The sequence below is a fragment of the Muntiacus reevesi genome, chromosome 5, assembly GCF_963930625.1.
Source record: "Muntiacus reevesi chromosome 5, mMunRee1.1, whole genome shotgun sequence".
Classification (NCBI taxonomy): Eukaryota; Metazoa; Chordata; class Mammalia; order Artiodactyla; family Cervidae; genus Muntiacus; species Muntiacus reevesi.
Genome location: NC_089253.1, coordinates 95,428,537 through 95,447,067, shown reverse-complemented (window position 1 = coordinate 95,447,067; position 18,531 = coordinate 95,428,537). Strand labels below are relative to the sequence as shown.

At 57.5% G+C, this 18,531-nt stretch overlaps 1 protein-coding gene across 1 annotated transcript in view; it reads left to right on the top strand.

The window, feature by feature from the left end:
* The window catches only part of TP73 (tumor protein p73), a 73,884-nt gene that overhangs the window by 7,556 nt on the left and 47,797 nt on the right, over window positions 1-18,531 (top strand). Inside the window, exons 2-3 of the mRNA XM_065936862.1 lie at window positions 17,605-17,701; window positions 18,045-18,165. Coding sequence (XP_065792934.1) covers window positions 17,634-17,701; window positions 18,045-18,165 — 189 coding nt within the window. The 5' untranslated portion in view covers window positions 17,605-17,633. The remainder of the gene's footprint in view (window positions 1-17,604; window positions 17,702-18,044; window positions 18,166-18,531) is intronic.

Below are 18,531 nucleotides of genomic sequence, written 5' to 3'. Positions count from 1 at the left end.
TGAGTGACTAACACAAGGAGAAAACGTGAGGATGTGGCCAGTTCAGCCCGTGTGGTCCCAGGGAGGGACCTTTCCCGACCCCTTATCCGGGCACCTCTGGGTATAGCCGGGCCTTGGGGCTAATCAAGAGTCGCTGTGACTGCCCTAACTTTATGGTCCAAACTAATCCTGAGCCCTGATGTTTCAGAATTCAGATTACTTTTTTTCATTTTGCCTTCCCTGATAACTCAGTTGGTAAAGAATCCACCAGCAATGCAAGAGACCTGGGTTCAATTTCTGGTTGGGAAGATCCCCTGGAGAAGCGAAAGGCTACCCACTCCAGTATTCTGGCCTGGAGAATTCCATGGACTGTATAGTCCACGGGGACGAAAAGAGTTGGATGTGACTGAGCAACTTTCACTTTCACTTTTTCGTTTTAGGAAAGTAGCATAGTGTCTGAATCATCTGTTTTATGATCCCACCAAGAGGTCTGATAGGAGCACGCGTGTTTCTGCAATGACACACATGGATGTTTACCCTAAACATCAACAAAGACTACGGAGAGTCTCATGTCTGTCTGCCCAGCAGTGTCAGCCCCAGATGTAAGGAAAGGCTTTCAGTTTTCTCAAAGTTCAGAAAAGGGATGTGCAGGGGCTTAAATCAGTATTCCACAGGGTGTCTAACTCTTTATCTATCCATCCACCCTTCACTTGTCATTCATTCCTGAGCACCCACAGTTTACCAGGCTCCGTTTTGAGGGCTAAGAGCCCACAGCCTTGCCTCCCAGTGATGTCAACCTAAAACCAAGATGACCACTCCTCAGAGACCAGGCTCCAGGAGGGGAAGCAGAGTGCTAACTGTGTAAATATGCAGGGGCTTGCCGGAGCCCAAGCTTCCCCTGCTGAGGGTCCCGGGTGCAAGCGGTGACCCAGACCTTCCTTTGTTTAAAGACATGGGTGGGGAGAGGTCTTGACCACCAGGGTCAGGATGGGCTGTGCCCAGAACTGAGACAGCGGGCCCTCTGGGCAGCTTTGGGGCACCTGCTCCTCCAAGCTGTCTCACCGGCATTTGGAAACTAACACGGTGCTGGGGTGGGGTGGGGGGAGGAGTTGGGAGAAGGTTTCAGGACACACAGCAGGTGAGTCAGGAGTTTGGTTCAACTCCTGGAGTCTCCTGAATCTGATGGTGGTGGTTCAGTCCCAAAGAATAAGCGCATCCCAGGAAACATGGCACGTGCTTTGCTCAGGATGCATCTGAAACGGGTGGTTTAGTCAGAGGTTCATCTCCTGTTGGTTTTTAGGCCTGGCTCTGCTGTGTGACATTCCTTAGTCTCGCTGTGCCTCCGTATCCTCACCTGCAGAATGGAGACAGTAGTTGTTCTCCAGGGCTGACATGAGGACTAAATGATCCTGTTTGTAAAGTGCCTTTTCCGGTGCCCGGTGCCCAGGGAGTCACATGTCGGGTGTGGCACTGAGGGTTCACGGGTATCTGGCTGCTGTCTGTCGACTTTCTGACACACTTTTGGGAACACACCCTGAACGAGCAGGGGCTCCTGGGAAATGCTGAGAGCTGGAGGAAGGATCCTCTAACAGTGGGAGGTGGGATGGTGGGGGGTGGCTTTGAACACACCTCTGCTGCCCGCTCTGCAACCACACAGTCACTGCCCCAGCAGGAAGCAGGGGTTTCTCTTTCTTTCTTTCTTTCTTTCTTTCTCTCTTTCTCTGTTTCTTTCTCTCTCTCTCTCTGCACTAGGTCTTAGTTTCAGCATGTGGGATCTCGTTCCCTGACCAGAGATTGAACCCAGGACCCATACATTGGAAAAGACTCTGATGCTGGGAAAGATTGAAGGCAGGAGAAGATGGGGATGACAGAGGATGAGATGGTTGGACAGCTTCACCGACTCAGTGGATATGAATTTGAGCAAACTCATAGGAGTTGCTGAAGGTGGAGGGAGATGGTGAAGGACAGGGAAGCCTGGCGTGTTGCAGTCTGCTGAGTGACTGAACAACAACGCCCATCCTGGGAGCTCAGAATCTTTGCCACTGGACCCCCAGGGAAGTCCAGAGGTTTCTGTCTAAACACGCAGGGCTGTTTTAGCTGACCCCTCATACAGGGCCCCCAAGATGTGTCTTGGAATAAAGGGCATTTACAGAAGGCAGGAGAATGTCCCCCCAAAGCATCCATGTCCTGGTCCCTAGAACCTGTGACTTATTTCACAGGAAAAGGGACATGATTAAATCAAGGACTAGAGGTGGGCAGTATCTACCCCTGGGGTATCTGGGATATCAGCGTCATCACAAAGGTCCCTCTAAGGGGGAGGTGGGCGGGTCAAAGCAAGATGGAGGCAGAGGGTGGAGGGAGGCATTTCAGGATGGAAGAGGAGAGGGACCAGGAGCCAAGGGATGTAGGCAGCTTCTAGAAGCTGAAGAAAGGAACAGAAGAAACACCTGGAGCCTCCAGAAGAAACACCTTGATTTCAGGTTCACAAAGACTCTTCCTGATGTCCAGGACTGTGAGGGAATAACAGAGTGCCTGTGGTCATCAGTTCTGGCTGCAAGGTCCCCGCCGTCCGCTCCCCTCTCCATGGAGATGACCAAAGGCCTTGCCCGACTTCACACCTGGGCCTCCTAGGCTGACCTGGGCTCTGGCCTCAGCAAGGAGGACTTTTCTGATCGTGTCTCTGAAGGGCAGAAGGGGCCCAGAATGCTCGTTGAGTGCCCCACCCAGAGCTGCTGGTTGCTGTCCCTTTGTGTCAGCTGCTCTTTAGCTAGAGGTCCAGCTGTGACCCCTACTCAAGAGTCAGCCACCCATCCTTCCATCCTTTGTCTCTGGTTTCCTTGTTCCTGCTGAGGAAGAGCAGGGTTTGTCACCCAAGAGCCTGGGGCTGTGGATCCACCGTCCAAGTCCTAAGAGTGGGGCTCCAGCCTCCTGGAGCTCAGGACTCTCCTGTCTCCATAGGGGAGGAGAGGAGGAAGTCAGGAGGTCACCCCACAGGAGCCCAGGGTGATGAGATCATCCCTCTCTCTTAAGAATGGGCAGCAGGGGCCCTTCTCAGAACTGCATGGCTTCCCTGAGGACATACCTACTGCAGCCATCAGCCAACTGAGAGTGGCCTGGCAGAGCCCAGGATCAGGGCAGGGGAAGCCCTCAGCATCCCTCTGGCTTCTCTGCCTCTTTTGCCAGGACTAGGAAACACCTGCCTCCCACCTCCCCTCACTGTTGTTTTGTGGTATGTGTGCATGTGTCTGTGTGAACATGTGTGTCTGTGTGCATGTGTGTCTGTGTGAACATGTGTGCATATGTGTCCATGTGTACACATGTGTCCGTGCGTGCATGTGTGTTGGTGAATGTGTCTCTGTGTGCACGTGTGCACAAGTGTGTGTGTGTCCATGTGTGCATGTGTATCTCTATGTGTGCATCTGTGTGCATGTGTCTGTGTGTGTTGTCCCCGAAGGGTGAGGACTTTGGCTCCCAGGACGGTGTTGTCTTCAGTCACCTTTCTGTCCAGCTGGAGGCTGCTATTCTGTAAAGCATCTCTCACCCCAGGGAGTCCTCCTCAGACTTAAGGGCCATGCTAATGTCTGTCCCTGGGGTCCTGGCAAATGGGGAGATCTCTGCAATGATGTTTCCCAAGCTTGTGTTGTGTGAAACTGTATCAGTCTCCTAGGCTGCTGTAACAAATTGCTACAAATTCAGCTGCTTAAAACAACATGCATCTGTTTCCCTATAAGTTCTGGAGGCTAGATGGCTGAGGTCAGTCTTACTGGCCTAAAGTCCAGGCACTGGCAGGGCTGATTTCTTCTGGCAGCTCCAGGGGAGAACCTGTTTCTTGCCTTTACGGGCTTCTAGAGGCACCTGCGCTCCTTGGTGCGCAGCCCCATCCTCCCTCTGCAAAGCCACATCCTGGCACCTTCCCTCCACCCCGACCTCCCACTTCCCTGTGAGGACCCTTGTTGTTACACTGGGTCCACCCAGATAACCTAGGGCTGCCACCTCCAGGTCCTTAATCCCACGTGCAGTGTCCCTCTGGCCATGTCCACCAGGAGCTGGGCTGGGCTTTCTGTGCTGTTGCCCATGGTGGGGGAGGGAAGGGACAGTATGTGGACAGAGATTAATGTCCCAAATTGTGTCCTCCTCAAAGTCCTTCTGACCAGCAGTTAAAAATTGGACCTGTAAATTCAGAATGTGGTACTGTGGCTGCATATTACATTGAATTATCTGAATTTATTCTGTGTGTGTGTGTGTGTGTGTGTACGCACACGCGTCTGCCTGCACGGGCACATGTGTGTTGGTAGGACAGAAAGAGCTGAATATCAGCAGTTTTGAAATAGGTGTTGAAATAGGTGGATCCTTATCTGTTAGAAGCACCTACTGATGTATTAAGGGCTTCCCTAGTAGCTCAGATGATAAAGAGTCTGCCTCCAATGCAGGAGACCCAGGTTCAATCCCTGGGTCAGGAAGATCCCCTGGAGAAGGAAATGGCAGCCCACTGCAGTATTCATGCCTGGAAAACCCCATGGAAGTGTTGTAGGAAGTGGGGTGGGCCCCCTACAGGGCCCCAAGAGCGGGCTCTTGTCTAACACTCAGAAAAGAATTGTCCAAGGAGACACGTGCTGACAAAGCAAGAGATTTTACTGGGAAGTGGCGCCCGGGTGGAGAGCGGGAGGGTAAGGGAACCAGGAGAACTGCTCTGCCGTGTGGCTCGAAGCCTCGGGTTTTATGGTGATGGGATTAGTTTCTGGGTGGTCTTTGGCCAGTCATTCTAATTCAGAGTCTTTCCTGGTGGCGCACGCGTCGCTGAGCCAAGATGGATGCTAGCGAGAGGGAAAGTGGACGGACACGCGGTGTCTCCTTCTGACCTTTCCTGAACTCTTCCTCTTGGTGGTGGCTTATTAGTTCCGTATTCCTTACCAGGATTTCCTGTCATAAAACAACTCATGCGAATGGTTACTAGAGAGCCTGGCCAGGGCGGGCGGTTTCAGTCAGTGTGCTTCCCCTAACAGAAGGAGGAGCCTGGCGGGCTGCAGTCCATGGGGTCGCGAAGAGTAGGACGTGACTGAGTGACTGACAGCTCAGACAATAGGTAGAATAGGGTTTGGCCGAGGGCGGACCGATGTTGAGACCGGGGGACAGATCCATGGGTTCACTGTGCTGTTCTCTCTACTTCTGAGAGTGTTTGGAAATTTCGACCAAGAGGAGTAGAAGAAAAACCCACAAACACAAGCGGAGTCAGCAGCTCCGATCCTGCTCCCCCGCCCCCAACTCTGCTTCCCGCCGGGTGGGGCTGTTGCCGGGTCCCGTGCAGACAGCACTCCGTCCACCAGAGCAGGGGGCACATGCTGGCCACGGGCCCCTGGGCTCCAGGCCACGCTCCGCCCCATCTGCCCCGAGGCTCCAGGCGGCCACGCTGCTTCCTCGGCTCCAATGTCATCGCCTAGGTGACCGGGACGCTGCCGCCACCGCCGGCCTGCCCAGCCACGAGCCGTGGGCCTCCTGGCTGCCTCCCCTCTGCACAGACCCTCCAGGGCCCAGGCTCCGCCAAGGTAGGCTTGGCTCGGGCTGGCTCTCCTTGTTCAGGTGCAGGTTGGGGCTCTTCAGGGCCACCCCAGGGTGCAGAAGCCCCTCCTCACTAGCTCCCCACCTGGTGCTTGGGAACTGGGTACCCTGGGGGCAGGGGTGGCAGATGGGCCAGTGCGAGGAGGCCACGCCTGTGGTTCCCCTGATGGGACTCAGCCACTGTTGTGTGGCACTGCTGTCTGCCCCCAGGGGGGTGGTGGGGCAATTTGCATGGCACGGGCAGTTGGGGGAGGGACAGAAGTCACTCTAGTGCCGCTGCCTCCAGCCCTTGGGCCCACCAGGAGCTCTCTCCATGTTCTGCCGCAGAAGCCTGGAGTGGCTGCCCAGTCCCGGCCCCAGCCGCATGGACCTTTCCTCAGCCCCATAGGACCAGCCCAGAGCCGGCTTTCCCCAATCTCCCTAACCCACCCCGGCTGCCTCCCAGGCATCACTGAGACCCAGGCAGCAGGACTCAGCTCCCTGTGCTGCCTGCTGGGCACTGTGGTCCCACCTGCGCTCCAGGGATGCCTCTGAGGTTGCACTCTTGAGCGGAGGGCCTGGGGTGGGGGATTCACCACGATGAAAGCAGAGCATGTGTGTGTGCAGGTGTGTATACATGTGTGCATGTGCATTGCTGGCGGTGGCTCAGTGGTAAAGAATCTGCCTGCAATGCAGGAAACGCAGGTTCAATCTCTGGGTCGGAAAGATTCCTTGGAGGGGGAAATGACAATCCACTCCGGTATTCTTGCCTGGACAATTCTACAAATAGAGGAGCCTGGCGGGCTACAGTCCATGGGGTCGCAAAGAGTCAGACACAACTGAGCGACTAAACACACCTAACACAGACGTGTGTGTTGATGGTGCTGATGGGGTGTGTAGGTCCCGGTGGTTGGCTCCCCACCCCACGCGCCGCCATCAGGAAGCAGACTCTGAAGGCTGAGCAGAACTAGGAGTGAGGGCTTAACTGTAAGACGGCCAATAGCAGATTCACAAACAGTTCAGTGGTCAGACAGGAGTACTGCGTGTGTGCCCCAAGTGCCCCAGGAATCCTGCTAGGTGCCCCTGCGTAGGTCAGCCCTGCTTGGTGGGTGTGATGTCCCCATTCTACAGATGAAAAGGCAGAGGCCCCAAACACACACAAAACTTGTAGGCGGTTGAAGGTGCCTGAGTGTAGCTGGTTGAGGGGCTGAACTCAGAAGTGCATTAGCCCGATGTGGATCATTATGGAAGGGGGTCCCAGGACAGGATACGTGTCCTCTCACCCCTTCTGCACCTTCCTGCATTCCCGTGGTCCATATTCCCCACCTCGCTGGACCAGCCAATCCCTGACTCTCTGACCACCAGCCTCGAGGTTCACCAAACCCACGATGTGCCCCCAGGTGACCTTCCCCACCAGAATCCCCCTTCATCCCTCTGAGAGCCAGAGCCCCTCCTTGTTCCCTGAGTCCCTACAGGTGCAGGTCGATGACCCTTCCTGTGACCAAGGCCTCTGGGCCCCCTGTCCCCTCTCCAGTCCGCCTGGCAGCTCCTGCCTCCCCTGACCTGATGGGCCATTAGGACCTGTCCTTGGCCGACTGGTGCCCCTCCTCCAGCCTCAGTCAGCTGGTGAGACCAAAAATTGACAACTCATATGGACCTTCATCTCCCCTTGGGCTGACCCCAGGCCTGTCCACGCCCCTTCAGCGTGCCCTTCACACTGTGGGAGGAAGGCTGGTTCTCTTGTCTGCCCCTCAAGAGAGGAGTGCCCTGGAGGGTGGGGCTGCCTGGCGGGAAGGGATTGGGTGAATCCTAACCAGAGTTGGGCTCAAACCCAGCTTCTGAGTGAGTGGCCCTGGGCACACGGTCTGCTCTCTGTGCTTTTGTAGGAACATCTGGAAGGTGGGGTGCAGCAGTGCCTTCCTCACAGTGCAGTGCCAAGGGAGCAGTGCCTTGATCTCATGAAGACTGAGATCAAGAAATGCAGAGGCTTCCAGGCTGGGGCTGGCACTGAGTGAGGGCACGTTGTTATCAGATAGAGATGCTGGGCATCATTATCAGATGGAGACCCCCGGGGCCAGGGAGGCAGGTGGGACAGAAGGGCTGATGATGGGTGTTCCTAGAGTGAGTGAGGCCTGGAGGGACCAGTATCGTGGCACCTTGGATGAGGTCATGTCAGATGTCAGCTAACTTCAGAGACGGAAAGGAGCAAAATTCATGAGTCAATTGGAGCTCTCGAACTAGATCAGGGCCTCGATGGCTGGGGGTGGGTGGGTGGAGAGCTGAATGGGAATGGGTAGAGGTAGAAATTAGTGGGGATGGTAGAAATTAGTACAACCTGAGCCCATAGCGAGGAGCCCAGGGTGAGAGTCAAGGAGTCTGTCCAGGGTGGGAACACAGTCGAGGGGCTTCCCTTCAAGGAGAGTGGAGGTGTCCAGAGGAGGGTGGTCAGGTGGTTTGGGAATGACCGTGTGGGGCAGGATTGAAGAGCATGAATTCTCGCCCAGGGAAGAGAAGATTCTGGAGGACAGAACCTGGCACGCTGGCGTGTAGAGGTGGGACCCCAGGAGGGGTGGCTTGGAGGAGAAAGACAGAAACGGCAGGAGTACCTGGCAGACTGGAAGGTGTGAGTGTTGCCAAAAGTGGGGTCTGGCTGCTCGTCGCTCAGAAGCCTAAAGGAGGCAAGCCTGGTGCAAAGGAAAGTTTGCTTTCTTTCGTAGGCTGGCAGCAGAGTTGAGGGTGTGGTGGGCAGATTCCCGTCCAGAGGCTGACTCCCTCCCACTGAGTATCAGGGGGCAAGAGCTATTATAGGTGGAGGGAGGGGGCTACATGCGGAAACCGCACAGTCAGCTGTTGATAGTCATCTTGAAATTGATCACACGGTGGTCTCATCAGTGTTGTTTTGATTAAGTACAGTTAGTCTTCAGTTCCAGGGTCAGTTTGTTTCCATTTCTTGAGGGCAGTTCTGTTTTTTTGTTTTGGCATACATCTTAGTTTCCCCCTAGGGATCCAGCCCGCGCCCCCTGCAATAAAAGTGCAGAGTCCTAACCACTGGACCGCTGGGGAATTCCCCGAGGCCGGTTCTCAGAAAAGTGGCAGCTTATGTCATCGCTACAGTCTAGTCTTCGTGTCGTTGACTTCTTCCACCTGGTGGGGGTACAGGGGTGGGGTGCATGAGCCTACATCCGGCCACTGGGGGGCCATCAGATGAGGCAGGAGCAGGGAGCCTGGCTAAAAGGCTGCTGCACTTTCCGGGCAGTGGTGAGGGGATCTGAGCTGGGGTGGCCCCATCAGGGGGAGCGCTGGATTCCAGATCCATGTGAAGGCATGGCTGGACGTGGGCAGTGAGATGGAGGGCCCAGAATGCACCCAGCTCCCATCCACTCCCGGTCACCTCGGCTCTCATGTGGGCCACGCCACGACTGAGAGCTCAGACACCTGCCCTGCTTGAAGCATGTCATCTATCCTCTCCAGCCTCGTGAGGCTCCCTGCCCTTCAGCTGCCCCGCCTCCTGGGTCCCCTACCTGCCCTCTCTGCTGTCTGAACCTTCCTCACGAATACCCTCACTTCTGCTCCCACTCTCCCCGCCAGGCCCCCCGACAGGTGGCTGGATGCTGCCATGGAAGCCCCCCTGACAGTGGTGCGGTTTGGCTTGGGGCACCATTCCAGTCACCCTTGACCCGCCCCTTCTTAGACACAGGATCCCTCACCAGTGTGATGTCATTCCTTCTGCTCCCTGCACTGTGCCTTCTTAGAGAAAACTTCTCCCCATCAGTGCCTGTGCCTCTGACACCCCCACCCCCCACCTACAAACTTGCCTGCCCCCGTTCTCCAGGCTGGGCAGGAACCAAGACGTCCCCGTTTGGTCCTCTGCCCCTGGGGTCTGGCCTTTGAAGCACGAGCAGGAACCCATCGCTTGCCTCCAGCGGGTGGGTTGTCGGTTACCCTGGGATGGCACATCAGCTTTCTGCTGCCCTGGGGTGCTGCCGCCCACCCATTGCTCTGCAAGTGCCTTATTTTTAGATAGACCAGAGAAGGGAGGGCCCTGCAAGTGAACCAGGGACAGGGCAGTGGCCAGACCTGGCCTCTGCCTGGAGCCAGGGCAGGTTTTTTCCTCCCCCTCTGCTGCTACCCTGACCCTCAGGACATGCTGGTCCATTGCAGCTTGCTCCGGGATCTCCAGCTCCTCATCCGTGCCTGTATCAGAGCCCTGATGAGTGCTCAGGCTCTTCCTATGCAGACTCGGAATGGGCAAGACAGCTCTCCAGGGTCACACAGCTGCCAAGCAGAGCGGCAGAGCGGGGCTAAGTGGACAGAGGGGGCCGGGCGACGGGAGTGTGGTAGGCACTGCTGAGCTACAGAGCAGAAAGCCAGGGGACAGGGACCATGTGCCTGGTCTGACCTGCACATGCTGGAATGGGAGGAAAACCATGAGCAGGTCATCGGGGGGTGCGGGGGGAGGCCCGGATGTGGGTAGGGCCTCATCATGGGGGTGAAGAAAGAGGGGTGGGCGAGGGACTTCCCAGCAGCGTGTGGGTGGGGCTGTGTGGGTGGGAATGCAGGCTGGGGAAGGAGTTGGGCCTCCGTGCTCCCCTCCTAGAAAGGCCAGGCTGAGGGCAAGGTCAAGAACCAGCTGGCTGGGTTGGAGCTGTGACCAGCTGTGTGCCCTTGGGTGAGTGACCTAACCTCTCTGTGCACGTTTCCACGTCAGTGCATGGGCCTGCTGGGACATGGTGGGGCTCAGCCATGCTCTGGCATTTCTTTGTTTGGCTGCAAGAGTTTGTCCACCAGGAAGCTGGTCATGGCAGTCTCTCCGGTGGAGTCGGGGTGGGAGGCATGTGCCCCTGGGTCCCTGACACTTAGCTTGGCCGAGCACCTCTCCCAGCAGAGGTCTGGGTGACCCCAGAGTCGGGCAGCCCTGGAGGATCTGGTCAGCCATTTCCTTCCAGAAGTGTGTGAGGCTCACGTGGTCAGAGGGCTGCCGCCCAGCTCCCGGCCTCACGTGGGTACTAAGCCAACCGTTAGATTCAAACAGAAACTGCCGGGCAACCTCAGGGTGCTCCAGGCTGGCCCAGGTGCAGAGAGAGGCCATCCTGCCCCTGGTCCGGCCAAGGGACGGAGGCTGGCAGCAAAAGTAAGAGGCCCGCGGGATGAGAGGCACTGGGGCTGGGGGATTCCCGGGCCGCTCCCAGGCTCGGCCTCCCCCGCCTGCCCGGGGCCCCAGCCCAGGAGGGAGAGAGGGCGGCTTAATCAGGCACCTCCAGCTGTTTTCATATTTCACAAGCGCACCCTGCCCCAGGGTGGGGAGGCTAAATTTGTCTCATCAGCAGCACTGGGCTCCCCCCCGAGCGGGGCCGAGGGGGAGCAGCGAGCCACCCCAGGGTGATGGAGCCGCAGCCATGCCCTCCTCCCTGGCCCTGCAGGCCCCGTCTCTCTCCACAGGAGGCCCGGGTGCCACCCTGGCTGGCCCCGGCCGAGGGTCCTGTCCTGTCCTGACTGCACCCCACCCCCTGCTGGGCCAGCCGGGACAGAGGCTGCCCAGCCTCCTGTGGCCACGTGGCCCAGCGCGGCGGGAGGGGCAGGCGAAGATGGCCGCTGCTCACGCTCCCTGAGGGCGACACGCTCCCGGCCACCATTCCAGGTGGGACCCCTGTCCTGGCCCCACTGGCCAAGGGCAGCCCATTCCGGGGTGGGTGGCTGGGTCTACAGGGGCCCCTCAGCTCCGAGCGCCCAGGAGCCTGGGCGCTGGGTGTCTTGCAGGAATTCTGCTGGGCCGCCGCCCAGGGACAGCGCCATGTCACCGCAGGGCCTGCTGCGTGATGGCCGCCTGACCCCTCCGCCCAAGTAGGGGGACTTGTGGCCGCTGGGACATTCTGGAGTCCCCTCAAGACAAGCCACAGGGATTTGGAAGGGGCTGGGGAAGGGCCCTGGGGTCCCTCCTGTGATGGTGTAGCTTTATCTGTCCCTTAGATTTCAGTCCGTCTACGTTTTTGGAAATAACCGGGGATGGAGCCACAAGAATACCCGGTGTGTGACAAGACAACCAGGATGGATCGTTTTGGGGAGGGGACAGCGTAGGGGTCTTCGGGCCTTTCCCCACTAAAGTGACTGGGCCGCACCTTTTCCCTGAACACTGTGGGGGTGGGCAAGTGCTCCAGCTGTCCCTCCCTGTGCCCAGGCCAAGTGTCCACGCCCGCCACAGGCAGGTGGGGGCCCCGCTACGGATGGGGTGTCCCTTCCAAAGGGTAACAGAGGCCCCAGTTTATGGGCCTAGTTTCTGGAGCTCTGGGCAGGGGCGGGTGGAGGGAGAGGAGAGGAGAAGCCTGAGGCCTTGAAGTCCTGCTTTTCGAGGCTGCTGTCGGGGCTGCACAGAGCTATCTGTGCTCTGTCACCGGCCAGGTGATGGGGGCAGGATAAGGCGTGTTCTGATCTGGAGTCAGGGAGGTCAGTGGCTTCCTGGAGGAGGCGAGGCCTGACCTGGCAGGGCCAGGGTGGGGTAGGGAGTGGACAGTGGACCAGGGCTGAATTTGGAGGCAGCCCCGGCTGGGGTACATGGGGAAAGGGCTGGGAGCCCAGGGCAGGCTGTGGCTCTTGCTGGGATCTTGGAGGATGAGGTTAGAGGGTTGAGCAGAGCTCCTGAAGGAAGAGTCAGCCCCCCAGGGCCTCCAGCTCCCACCAGCCTGGGGCAGAGGGGCTGTGTCCTTGGGACAAAGCCCTCGGCTGTTTTCGGGTGGGGAACAGGGTGGGGTTCTTTGGGTCTTTCCCACCTGGGCTGCAGCGGGACCCTTGGTAGCTTGGGGCACGTTTCTTGGGTCTCTGAGACCTGCCCAGGGGTGGTGGTCATTGCCTGACAGGGCGGTGTGGGAGCCTGGTGGGCCTGGCAGCAGCTGGCCGGCTTCTCCTCTGTAGCACCGGGTCTCTGGGCTGGAACCTTCTCTGCTGGGGGGGGGCCCTGCAGGATGTGGGGCCGCGTCCCCTGCCCCAGGTGGCTCTCAGAGACCTCGGGGAGTCCCCGAGCGGAGAAGTTGTAGGGTGTGGAGCTGTGTCTCCACTCAAGCCTGGGTTGAGGTCTCTGGGCCAGCAGTCACCGCCCCTTAGAATCACAAATATTCGCTGGAAATTCCTTGAGGTGAAGTGGTTCTGGGGGCCACAGCCCACAGTCAGGGGTGTCTGAGCGTCAGGCCAGCTGCCGTGAGAATGGGCCGCACCCTGCCCTTCTCAGGCCGCTGTGACTGCAGCTTCCCCCCGCCGGGTGCTCAGGGGTTCCTCGAGTCCAGCCCCCACCCACGCCGCTCCCCACCCTCTGGTGCCCACATCTCCAGCCTTGAGCAGGACTGGACTCCTCTCGTTGTGACAGGATGCCCTTCCTTTCCAGAGCAACTTCATCTTGGTGGCAAAGCAGGGCTGTCCACCATGTGTTTGCACCCTGTGGCGTCTTTGCTACCCACCTGGGGGATGTCATCGGAAGTCGATCTCTCCCTGCTACAAGGCGATTTTTAACATAATTTGCATCATTTGCAAAAGCAGTTTCCATTGTGAGCACATTTCCAGATTTGCAGAGTGTGTCGGGGAAACTGGATTTAATTTGCAGGAAGTGGTTTTAGAATTGCTTTCTTTCTCTCGCCCTTTCAAACCTTGGCCACCTTGGCCGAAATGCTGCTAGTGGGTAAAGGGAAGTGATCATCTCTGCCCAGGGGAGAGGGTGCTGTGCCCACTGAGCCAGGGGGTTCTGGTGGGGTGGGCAGATGGCCTGAGGCCAGGCATCAGTGTTGCCTCTTCCTCACGCCTCAGCTCCTGCCTGGGTGGCGGGTGGTCCCCAGCACCTGTAGGCACTGAGTCGGCAACTCCGTCACACGTAGCCCAGTTTGGCCAGCTCTTCCGAGTTTTCCGGGGATGTTGGAGGTCTGGGTGCTGCGTGACTTCCTGGGTCGAGTCCCCCAGGATCCTCTGAGTCGGGCAGGACAGGTTTCTGGACCCATTTTGTGGATGGAGAATTGGCGTGGTCGTCACCGTCGGAGACTGGTGCCATCCTCGGGTTGACAACCAAAGGGGTCCCCCCAGTGGGCCAGGTGGGCCTGTGTGATGCTTTCCCTTTCAGCGAAGGGGTCTATCCCAGAATCTCTGGGAGTCCTGGGGTGCTGGCTAAAAGTGGACATGGGGCCCTGGGTTTAAGGTGTATTGGGGGCAGATGCAGCAGGATCTGCTGAAGACAGTGGAGTTCGGTGAGCCTGAACCTCCTCTTCCTTCAGTAAGGCTGAGCTGTCTCATCTGCAGTCCTGGTGATGAGGGCTGAGGTGGGGGTGGGGGGGTGGCACTGGGGTGGGACCCCTGCTGCCTCCTGCTTCCACAGAGGCCTGGGCACCTGCAGGCCTGTCCTGAGCCAGGGCTGGCCTGCGTGGTGGTGCAGGCGCCTCTGACCCCAGCAGCTTGGGGTGAAGCAGGGGGTGTGGTTAGGGAAGACGCTGGTTGTGTCGCCCAGGGTGGGGACTCTCTGTCCCAGCTCCTGGCTGTTCCTGGGGGGGAGGGAGGTGTGTAAGTAGCGGAGGGAGACTCAGGGAGATTCCCAATGCTGATGCACTGCCCCAGATACTGGGCAGCAGGAGTTGCTGAGAACTGGGACCAGGCTTCAGGAGAGAAACTGTCTTAACTTCCACGTAACTGGCAGAGTGATGTTCTTGGTGGTGCTGATTTCCCCCCAACATACTACCCCAGGCACCTTCTCTGAAGTTCAACGTTTCTTTATTGAGGTGAAACTCACATAATATAAAGCTAACTGCTTTGCAGCGAGCCATCCAGTGGCGTTTGGCTCATTCACAAAGCTGAGCAACCAACACTCGGTCTATTTCCAGCAGTCAGCCCATCCCCCACCCCATGCCACTCCAACCCCACCCTCAGCCCCTGCAACCACCAAGCTGCCTTCCACCTCTGGGGATTCACCTTCCTGGATGTGTCATAAGACACATGACCTCTTTCACTCACTGTGAGGTTTTGAGGTGCATAGTGATGTAGCTGGTCATCACTACACCCTTTTCATAGAGTGATCACCCTTTACATAGAGTGATACTGCAGCGTGTGAACCTACCGGGGCTTCCCAGGTCATGCTAGTGGTAAAGAACCCACCCGCCAATGCAGGAGATGTAAGAGACACAGGTTCAGTCCCTGGGTCAGGAAGACCCCTGAAGAAGGAAATGGCAACCCACTCCAGTTTTCTTGCCTGATGAATCCCACGGACAGAGGAGCCTGGCGGGCTATGGTCCATGGGGTCACGCAGAGTTGGACATAACTGAAGCGACTTAGCACACACACAAGTGGACCTACCAGGATTTGTTTATTCATTCATCTGCTGATGCTTCTGGGGGCTATTTCCACATTTCTGCTGTTATGGATGCTGTGACCAGAGACAGGATCTTGCTGTCCACTTGCTGTGTGACGTTAGTCTAGGCATTGTCATCTCTGGGCTTAGATGGGCCATTGGCAAAATAGAGGGGGTGGGACCAAAGTCCTGGGCCAGTTGAGTCTCGAGTTGGCACAGGCTGCCCACACCAAGAGGCCACCCTGACTGATCTCTGCTCACCCAGAAAGGACCACCCATGGTGAGTGGGTGAGGGTGGGTTTCCACCCAGTTTCAGCTTGGCGGCCTGTTCCACGCCTGCTCCAGCCAACGCATTCTGCTTCCCACCAAGTCTACCCAGTTACCTCATGGCCAGCTCCAGGCCTTACTCAACTCCACTGGGTTTTGGACAGCTTAGCCCAGGATGGGCGTGACCTCCCCAGCACAAGAAGCATGCCAGTGAGTGCTGGCCAGCCCCTGGTAAAAACTCTGTGGATCGTGTGCTAAAGGTTTGAGGTGGAGCGGGGAGGAGGCATGACTAAGTTAATTTCCAACTCTGAGAAGACCACTTGGTCATCCCCGCACTTTCAGTTGTGCTGTGTGACCTTGGCTGCTCACATAACCTCTCTGAGCTCTGTCTCCTGAGAGGGGGTAGAACCGTCCCCGAGCCTGCTGGGGAGTTGATTTGTGGCTGGCACTTTCCAAGCCACTTGTCCCAGCCACCTTCACTTGGGCCCACCTTAACCTCCCCCGCCCAGCCCCTCCTAGCTCGTGCCACTGCCCCAGGGATGGTGGCCTGGCACGTGGCAGCCCCAGGAATGCACCACAGGTCTCAATCAGGGCCCGCTGCCTGGGGACAGACAAAGCAGCAGATTGCGGGCCGCACCCTTCCTCCCCCGACGGCTGTGGGCAGGTCCAGGCCTGCCTGCTCGGGCACTGCCAGGCAATGGCCAAGCTGACTCCTGTGGCCCCTTGCCAAGGACCTGGAGACCAGCCCAGGGGAGACATCGCCTGGGCTTGGGAGGGGGCAGTGGGCAGAGTGGGCTCTGCCCACCCCTCCCTCCCTGAAGGACAGGGATTCCAGATGTGCCTGGCGTGGCCACTGCCATGGTGTTGGGGCTGCTTTGGCTGTGACTGGGGCATGGGAACTCTCTGGAGGGGTGGTGGTGGGGACAAAGGCCAGCAGACACAGGGCCGGGGCCCTAAGCCCTTGGTGTCTCTGGTGAAGGGGGGCCATTCATGCCGTGACCCCCCTCCAGTGACAGAGCAGATTCTCCGCCTCGGCCTTGGTGGCTGCCTCGCCAGGTTGGCATTGCTGTTGCATGACAGGCTGCCAGCAAGGATCCCACTGCAGAGGTGAAAGACCGCCCAGCCCCGCAGCAGTTGGGCACAGCCAGGCTCCTACCCGGGCCTCGGTTCCAGCCTTGGCTGGGCCCTGCAACTGCCCTTCCTGGAGTGGGGTGGGACACAGAATCTGAGCTGTCACTGGCTGCTGGGGCATCAGGAGCCCTGAAACCTGGCTTGAGTCTCCCCCCCAGGCTAAACCTAGAAACACAGTTCATAATAATAACGACCACTCGTGTTCCAGTGTAATTATGACCCAGACACAGCGGAGACTTTTATCTTCTTGTCTTGTTTTTATTTTTTAATTTAGTTTTTATTGAAGTATAGTTGATCTATACTTCCTGGTAGCTCAGAGGGTAAAGAATCCACCTGCAGTGCTGGCGACCTGGGTTCAATCCCTGGGTTGTGAAGATCCCCTTGAGGAGGGCATGGCAACCCACTCCTGTTTTCTTGCCTGGAGAATCCCCATGGACAGAGGAGCTTGGTGGGCTGCAAAGAGTTGGACACGACTGAGTGATTAAGCTCACGGCACATAGTTGATCTACAAAATTAAGTTAATTTCTGCTTTACAGCAGAGTGACTCAGTTATACACATATATACATTCTTTTCTACATTCTTTTCTGCTACAGTTTACCACAGAATATTAGTATAGTTCTCTGTGCCATACAGTAGGACCTTGTTGTCCATCTATTCTAGACACAATGGTTTACATCTACTAACCCTAAGCTCCCTGTCCCTCCCCACCTTGGTAATCACGTGTCTGCTCTCTATGTGTGTGAGTCCGTTTCTTTTCTCCTCTTTCATTCTTTATTAATGTATTTTATTTGGCTGAGCTGGGTCTTTGTTGCGCCAGGGGGCTTCTCTAGCTTTTCAGCGTGCGGGCTATGTAGTGGCACTGCGTGGCCTTAGTTGTAGCTGTGGGACTTTTGTTCCCTGACCAGGGACAGAACCCGGCCTCCTGCACTGAGAGCTCAGAGTCTTAACCACCGAGGAAGTCCCCCATGAGTCTGTTTTGTAGATAAGTTTATAACTTTACATGTAGCTGATACCCTCTGATATTTGTCTTTCTCTTTCTGACTCACTTCACTTAGTATGATCATCCAGCAGAGAGCTGAAATTAGTGCTCCTAAGGGGCCCTGCAGCAGCCCCAAGAGGGGGTGCTGTTGTCAGCCCCACTTCACAGTTGATGGCTCTGAGAAGGTCTGAGGCCAGGCTGCCCCCACCCCTGGGTCTCGATTTCCACCCCCAGAAAGGGCAGGATGAAAGGAGGGCTGGGTGGGGGCCTGCGCCCAGCCAGGACCTGAGGATGTCCCCGAGTGGTCATCCTTGGCTCCTCCTGCCACTTGTGCTTGAGGACGCTGGCCAAAGGGCTCGGAGGCAGCCTCCCAACCCACCCTCTTGTTCTCTCCTCTCGCAGAGTGAGCTGCCCTCTGCTCATGCTGGAAGATGTCCCAGTCCACCCAGCCCGCCGCCGCTGATGAAGGGGCCACGTTCCAGCACCTGTGGAGTTCTCTGTGAGTGTCGGGCTCTGGACAGTGGGCAGAGGGCTGGGTGGGAGCTACTATCCTGGGTTTCCTCCTGGAGTCGCAGGCTCCACAGTCTGGGCTTCTTCTTCTGACCAGCCCTCCAGTAGACTCGGGGCAGGGAGAGGTCCAGGGGACAGAGCCTGTGGGTGGCCACCTCCCTGGCACCCACACCAGCCCTGGAGAGGCTGGTGGGACAAGGAAGCTGGGGCTTCTGAGAGCTGAGGTTGGGGGAAGGAGCAGAGGGACAAGGGGAGATGTGGGCTGGCCTCACGCCCTGGGCCTGGGCGGTCTAGGCTTACCGCTCTGCTACCCGCTCTGTCTCTCTGTTTAGGGAGCCAGACAGCACCTACTTCGACCTTCCGCAGTCGGGCCAGGGGAATGAGGAAGTGGCAGGCGGTGCGGAGGCCGGCATGGATGTCTTCCACCTGCAGGGCATGAGCACGTCTGTCATGGTGAGTGGGGCTTCCCTCTGCGGGGGACTCGGTGGGGACGGTGAATGTGAACTGTCCTGTCTCGGGAGCCTGCAGAACCAGGAGGCAGGCTCGCAGATGTGGTGTCCTCTGTATGCTTATTAGCACGTTTCAGATCACAGAGTAGAAACTGTATCAGCTCATGTAACTGTCAGTCCAGGGATAAGAAGCTTTTCAGGACTGGCTGGGTCCAGATGTAGTGAGACCTTCAGGTATGGCTGGATCTAGGTGTTCAAATGAATTCAGGCATGGCTGGATCCAGGTGTAGAGAGAACTTCAGGCATGGCTGGGCCTAGATGTACAAATGAATTCAGGCATGGCTGGATCCAGGTGCTCCGACAGCTGCCT